Here is a 7,500-nt window from a genome sequence, read left to right as displayed (position 1 = left end):
AGTAAATCGCTTTGTGACGATGCTGTATCCAAGAGGCTTTCTAAAGACTTTAAGAAGGAGGACACACATAACGGCCCGTCCACACAGCGGCGTGCGTTGACGCTTGCCGGCGGGCGTGTCTGAAACTCGACCAACAACCAATCGCATGAATCTCCCGCCCCTGACACACAAGCAGCGGTTTGATTGGCTAGAGCTTGTACTGGCATATGATTCGATTGGCTGACGCCTCGCTGAGGCGTCAAAAGTTGAACATTGCTCAACTTTTGCAGCGAGCCACGCCAGCTACGCTCCACGTCGCTTCCCACGATGCATTTCGGCTAAAAGTGACGCGTCAACGCACGCCGCTGTGTGGACGGCGGCAGTAAGGAACACTTCATCCTTCAGTTTATCACAACCATCAAGAATTTACGGTATTTTTGGAATTTAAATATTTTTGTAACTTTAAGTATTTTTGTAACTTTAAATATATTTGTAACTTTACGTTTTTTTGGAACTATAAGTATTTTTGGATCTTTAAGTATATTTGTAACTTTACGTTTTTTTGGAATTTATGGTATTTTTGGAACTTTAAATATATTTGGAATTTACGGTATTTTTGGAACTATAAGTATTTTTGGATCTTTAAGTATATTTGGAACTTTAAGTATTTTTGGAATTTATGGTATTTTTGGAACTTTAAATATTTTTAGAATTTACGGTATTTTTGGAACTATAAGTATTTTTGGATCTTTAAGTATATTTGGAACTTTAAGTATTTTTGGAATTTACGGTATTTTTGGAACTTTGAGTTTTTTTGGTATTTATGGTATTTGTGGAACTTTAAGAATTTTTGGAATTTACGGTATTTTTGGAATTTACGATATTTTTGGAATTTACGGTATTTTTGGATCTTTGGACCCTTTCCATACATTTTAAGACCTCATCGCCACTTTGAGTTTTAACCGGTTGCCTTGGCGACACACTTTACCTCACATTGACTATACACAGTATTGATTGTCCTTCCTCCTTATCTTCCAACCATTTGGATGCAGACTTGCATTTCCCCATAACGATGTTGCTTAGCAACCGGCGTAAACGGACCTTCGTGCACTATCAAGCAGTGAGCGTGCGATGTCCTGTTCAGATGACGTCAAACCCAACGGGATGCCATAAATAAACTCCACAGAATCACACGACACACCTACACCATGACTACATTCAGGCAGACTGTAGAACACAACCTCTCTGGACCATTTAGATACTTATTGAAAACAAGATACAGAATGTAACACCTTGGAAAATGCCCTTTAATACTTTTTAATAGCCTTCATTTTCGCTAAATTGATTGATCAACTTTTAATACTTTTTAAGACCCCGCGGACACCCTGATTATCATCTGGAGATAAATGGTTTTCACAGCAGGACAGGAAAGAGATGAAAAAATGATCAAAAAAACTACAAAAATGGTTTATAGTTTGATCTCAATGCCTGGTCTCACTTATCCTCTCCCTTCTCACTTATCTCCTCTTCTTATCATCCCTGGCCTCACCTTGTCGAACAGGGCGATGTACAGCGAGAACCCAAAGCGGTCTCTCAGGTTTATTTTGTCAGCGAGGGCGTTGCAGAGCTCCGAGGCCGTGGTGGCCGAGTCGGCCAGAAGAGTCTTGGTGGTGCCGTCCATGAAGGTCACCGGCAGCATGATGGGCTTCTTAGATTTGGTGGCCTGAGGGGGGGAGATGGGATTGGATGAGAGATGGGATTCAAGTCAAAAATATTTGATTTTGATTTATTTCGAACGTGTAAAACATTAACTATTTGCGTCAGGTTAGTGCTGACGTTCACCGCTGAGTACGCACTGACACACACAAGAGAAGTCAAAATATAATAACACCTTTACAGACTTACTACAAATACAAACAAATAATAATAATAATGAAATGAAACATGATAACTATTATACTGTACAAACGTAAGCAGTGTCAACTTGATAAACACAAATATTACTGAATTACAAATTATATACAAACGATCTACCTGATTACACATCCGAAAAGGGGAGGGAAGAAGTCTACACTTATTTAACCCCTTCTCCCAAAAACTAAATTATTAACATATATATATTTTCGGTACCACTTTACAATAAGACCAGCCCTTTACGAATAGTTTGTAATTCATTTATTAATTAGGTTGTGAACACTTTATAAATCCTTAATAAGCTTTTATAAGACATGAGATAAACAGGGCGACTGTGACCGGTTGCCTGCCAAATAGTGAGCCCACATTTATCAGTTCTGCTAAGTCTTATATTTGTTGTGTCTCGTCAAATGTGTTACTTTTGTTCATGTTTTTTGTCTGTCAATTCCTGTTTTATTTTGTACTTACCTCTAGTCTTTAATTGCAGGCCCTGTTTCTTCCTCCCCCTGTGTGTTTTTCCCGCCATCGTCAGCGTCTGCCCCGCCCCTGATTGTTTCCACCTGTCCCGACTCACCTCATATTTAAACAGTCCTGTCTCTCCCCTGTCCTGTGTCAGTCCGTCTGGTTTGTTTCCCCGAATGCTCGTGCCAAGCCTCAGCTCTGAAAGGATCGCGTTCTCTCATGTCAGGTTTTGTTTTGTTGTTAATTTTGTAGGCTTAAGTTTTTCTTAAGTTTTATTTTGTTATGCTAGGTTTTTTCCTCCTTGTGAACGCTTTTTGTTTATGCCAGATTTCCTGATCATTGGAATTAAAAATACTTTTGTTACATTCAAGACTTTGTCTCTGGGTCGTGCATTTTGGTTCATCAGTTTGTATCGAGGTCGTGACAATATTGGCTACCTAGCTTACTTTCGTCTCCTTCATCAGCCAGCATCCTTGGTATCTGTTGTTCACTGAGTTGATTCTCGCTAAGTAGCCAATATAAGGCTTAGTCATCTTGCCAAATAGTGAGCCTGTGTCGATGTATTCTAGGTTAGAACTGGTTTATAAACGGTTCTTAATGATTAATAAAGTGCTTAAAACCTAATTATAAAACCCGTCATGAACCCTTTATAAGGGTAGTCTTATTGTAAAGTGGTACCTATCATTATTACTACAGTAAATATATAATTATATTACTCTTCTACGCTGTATGTCATATTTTATAAGACAAATATAAAAGACCATCTTTTTTCATTCACCATCCAAAATACATTTGTTATTGAAAAACAAACGAAACAATATATCTAATCAAATACGTTTAATATGATGGCTGAGGTGAAGAATATTCCAAGTGATATGAACCCACCACATCAAGTGACTTAAAATATAAGATTAGATAAGATGGAACTCTATTTATCCCCGCGGGGAAATTGAGGCGTTTATAGCAGCAGCAGCAGCAGAGTGAAAAAACAGGATTCAAATAAGGTAGAAAATAAAGATAACATACAATACATGTACAAATAATAATACAAAAAGTATTTGACCTGTAGCTCCAGCCAAGATGGCGGCTGAGTTCTGGTTCGGTTCACAAACGTCCTTCTCAACCTTTCCTCACAATATGGAGCGTAACCAGGGGGACCGTTGATCAAAAACCTCCGTAAATACTGACAGAGGGAAAGAGAAACAAAGCATTAGGTAGAGTTAGAGAGACGGAGACAGAAATGGATGTCGATGAAGATTAGACACTGGAAAGGAATACAAGTCATTCAATGCTTCTGAGAAATACATACAACTACATTGTTTGGGTTAAATTCCACCTGAGTAAATCATTTTCTTAAAAGTTTAGCTTCAGTTTTCACCGCTGAGTTTTTATATTTTTAAGAATGCAGTTCAATCTCCAATTCCTGATTCTTTTTTTGTATCATTAATTGTGGGGGAAACTTCGGAAGCAATTGGAGTCAGGACTCAGAGACACGAGGAGAGCTGGAGCTCTGATGGAGTCAGGACTCAGAGACACGAGGAGAGCTGGAGCTCTGATGGAGTCAGGACTCAGAGACACGAGGAGAGCTGGAGCTCTGATGGAGTCAGGACTCAGAGACACGAGGAGAGCTGGAGCTCTGATGGAGTCAGGACTCAAAGAGACGAGGAGAGCTGGAGCTCTGATGGAGTCAGGACTCAGAGACACGAGGAGAGCTGGAGCTCTGATGGAGTCAGGACTCAGAGACACGAGGAGAGCTGGAGCTCTGATGGAGTCAGGACTCAGAGACACGAGGAGAGCTGGAGCTCTGATGGAGTCAGGACTCAGAGACACGAGGAGAGCTGGAGCTCTGATGGAGTCAGGACTCAGAGACACGAGGAGAGCTGGAGCTCTGATGGAGTCAGGACTCAGAGACACGAGGAGAGCTGGAGCTCTGATGGAGTCAGGACTCAAAGAGACGAGGAGAGCTGGAGCTCTGATGGAGTCAGGACTCAGAGACACGAGGAGAGCTGGAGCTCTGATGGAGTCAGGACTCAAAGAGACGAGGAGAGCTGGAGCTCTGATGGAGTCAGGACTCAGAGACACGAGGAGAGCTGGAGCTCTGATGGAGTCAGGACTCAGAGACACGAGGAGAGCTGGAGCTCTGATGGAGTCAGGACTCAGAGACACGAGGAGAGCTGGAGCTCTGATGGAGTCAGGACTCAGAGACACGAGGAGAGCTGGAGCTCTGATGGAGTCAGGACTCAGAGACACGAGGAGAGCTGGAGCTCTGATGGAGTCAGGACTCAGAGACACGAGGAGAGCTGGAGCTCTGATGGAGTCAGGACTCAGAGACACGAGGAGAGCTGGAGCTCTGATGGAGTCAGGACTCAGAGACACGAGGAGAGCTGGAGCTCTGATGGAGTCAGGACTCAGAGACACGAGGAGAGCTGGAGCTCTGATGGAGTCAGGACTCAGAGACACGAGGAGAGCTGGAGCTCTGATGGAGTCAGGACTCAAAGAGACGAGGAGAGCTGGAGCTCTGATGGAGTCAGGACTCAGAGACACGAGGAGAGCTGGAGCTCTGATGGAGTCAGGACTCAAAGAGACGAGGAGAGCTGGAGCTCTGATGGAGTCAGGACTCAGAGACACGAGGAGAGCTGGAGCTCTGATGGAGTCAGGACTCAGAGACACGAGGAGAGCTGGAGCTCTGATGGAGTCAGGACTCAGAGACACGAGGAGAGCTGGAGCTCTGATGGAGTCAGGACTCAGAGACACGAGGAGAGCTGGAGCTCTGATGGAGTCAGGACTCAGAGACACGAGGAGAGCTGGAGCTCTGATGGAGTCAGGACTCAGAGACACGAGGAGAGCTGGAGCTCTGATGGAGTCAGGACTCAGAGACACGAGGAGAGATGGAGCTCTGATGGAGTCAGGACTCAGAGACACGAGGAGAGCTGGAGCTCTGATGGAGTCAGGACTCAGAGAGACTCGAGGAGAGCTGGAGCTCTGATGGAGTCAGGACTCAGAGACACGAGGAGAGCTGGAGCTCTGATGGAGTCAGGACTCAGAGACACGAGGAGAGCTGGAGCTCTGATGGAGTCAGGACTCAGAGACACGAGGAGAGCTGGAGCTCTGATGGAGTCAGGACTCAGAGACACGAGGAGAGCTGGAGCTCTGATGGAGTCAGGACTCAGAGACACGAGGAGAGCTGGAGCTCTGATGGAGTCAGGACTCAAAGAGACGAGGAGAGCTGGAGCTCTGATGGAGTCAGGACTCAGAGACACGAGGAGAGCTGGAGCTCTGATGGAGTCAGGACTCAGAGACACGAGGAGAGCTGGAGCTCTGATGGAGTCAGGACTCAGAGAGACACGAGGAGAGCTGGAGCTCTGATGGAGTCAGGACTCAAAGAGACACGAGGAGAGCTGGAGCTCTGATGGAGTCAGGACTCAGAGAGACACGAGGAGTCAGGACTCAGAGAGACGAGGAGAGCTGGAGCTCTGATGGAGTCAGGACTCAGAGACACGAGGAGAGCTGGAGCTCTGATGGAGTCAGGACTCAGAGACACGAGGAGAGCTGGAGCTCTGATGGAGTCAGGACTCAGAGAGACACGAGGAGAGCTGGAGCTCTGATGGAGTCAGGACTCAAAGAGACACGAGGAGAGCTGGAGCTCTGATGGAGTCAGGACTCAGAGAGACACGAGGAGTCAGGACTCAGAGAGACGAGGAGAGCTGGAGCTCTGATGGAGTCAGGACTCAGAGACACGAGGAGAGCTGGAGCTCTGACCACACGGTTGAGATGCCACAATCCATTCTGAAGAGCCCTCCTGTAGCTCCAGGCTTTAACTAGTTCAGAGTGTAATAATCAACATTCTTCATCAGCGAGACTAAACAAATATGAACCCTGAATCTAACTAGAGCTGTCGTCCATAGAAAAGAACGTGCGCCAGGGAACCTACGTTCCTAAAAAGAAGGGCTTCTATCAATCAATCAATCAATCAATCAATCAATCAATCAATCAATCAATCAATCAATCAATCAATCAATCAATGTTTATTTATAGCCCAATATCACAAATGTTACACTTGTCTCAGTGGTCTTCACAGTGTGTACAGAATATCAGTATGACAATACGACACCCGCTGTCCTTAGACCCTCTGTCCTTAGACCCTCTGTCCTTAGACCCTCTGTCCTTAGAGCCTCTGTCCTTAGACCCTCTGTCCTTAGACCCTCACATCGTACAAGGAAACACTTCCAGAGAAAACCCACAGTTTAAGGGGAACATGGGAGAAACCTCAGGGAGAGCAGCAGAGGAGGGATCCCTCTCCAGGACGGACAGACGTGTAAATCGAAAAGATAATACATTTTAGGTAGACCAAATGTTAGGAAATGCATGTGTGTGTAATAAGAAGATGAATCCACGAGGATGTCAGCAATCCTGTGGGAGCCATCAGGGAAGTAGCATGACGAGAGTCAGGCAGGACCGCAGAGACCGGTTCAGCCACGAATCGATGTCCAGGACTTCTCGATGTCCCTGAACAATAAACTATCTCATGTCGGCTTGTGCTCGGTCATAAGCTGCAACAACAATGCGCCCAAGCTGCAATACCCCAGGCCGTGGGAAAAGAGACAGTGAGAAGAGGAACATGATGAACTGTGTCAAAGGTTGAATACCTAAGCAAATTATTCCCCTCAAAAAACTATGAATTTCAGATCATCTGCAGTATTAGATATCCATTTTATCCATTTATATAGAGAGTTGTTGCTGTGATAAAACACATAGATCTTCAGACTAAATGCCACTTTAGGAAAAGCTTTATCTTTCATTAGTTTTATTAGAACAGAGCTCCCTTTCTACCATCTTTCATCAAGCGTGCATTCACTGCTTTCATTCTGAGTTATCTCGTCAATAATTACAAGCAAATGAATTCTTAGAGAAAAGCCAAACATATTCCTCAAAGTTCGATTCATACGCCATAAAATTCACTCTTGCATAATTGTATTAAATAATGTTTGAAGCAGCTACGAGCTTACAAATCAAAGCGTATGGAGGATAATATCATCGTATTTACTGTCATGTTTAAAGTGTTGGAATAACTAGAATCAGAATCCTACCAGAGTCTAACTTTAACCGACTCACCAGGGATTCAGATGACCTCCAGTGTTTCTAAGC

The 7,500-nt window shown here is 44.4% G+C and overlaps 1 protein-coding gene across 1 annotated transcript in view; it reads right to left on the bottom strand.

Annotated features, from left to right (window-relative positions):
* The window catches only part of LOC117458569 (unconventional myosin-VIIa-like), a 72,956-nt gene that overhangs the window by 23,060 nt on the left and 42,396 nt on the right, over nt 1–7,500 (bottom strand). Inside the window, exons 24-25 of the mRNA XM_034099145.2 lie at nt 3,419–3,538; nt 1,529–1,702 (exon numbers count right to left, since the gene is read on the bottom strand). Coding sequence (XP_033955036.1) covers nt 1,529–1,702; nt 3,419–3,538 — 294 coding nt within the window. The remainder of the gene's footprint in view (nt 1–1,528; nt 1,703–3,418; nt 3,539–7,500) is intronic.

This window comes from Pseudochaenichthys georgianus, chromosome 14 (assembly GCF_902827115.2).
Source record: "Pseudochaenichthys georgianus chromosome 14, fPseGeo1.2, whole genome shotgun sequence".
Classification (NCBI taxonomy): domain Eukaryota; kingdom Metazoa; phylum Chordata; class Actinopteri; order Perciformes; family Channichthyidae; genus Pseudochaenichthys; species Pseudochaenichthys georgianus.
Note: the sequence above shows the minus strand (reverse complement) of the source record. Positions and strands in the feature narration are given on the sequence as shown.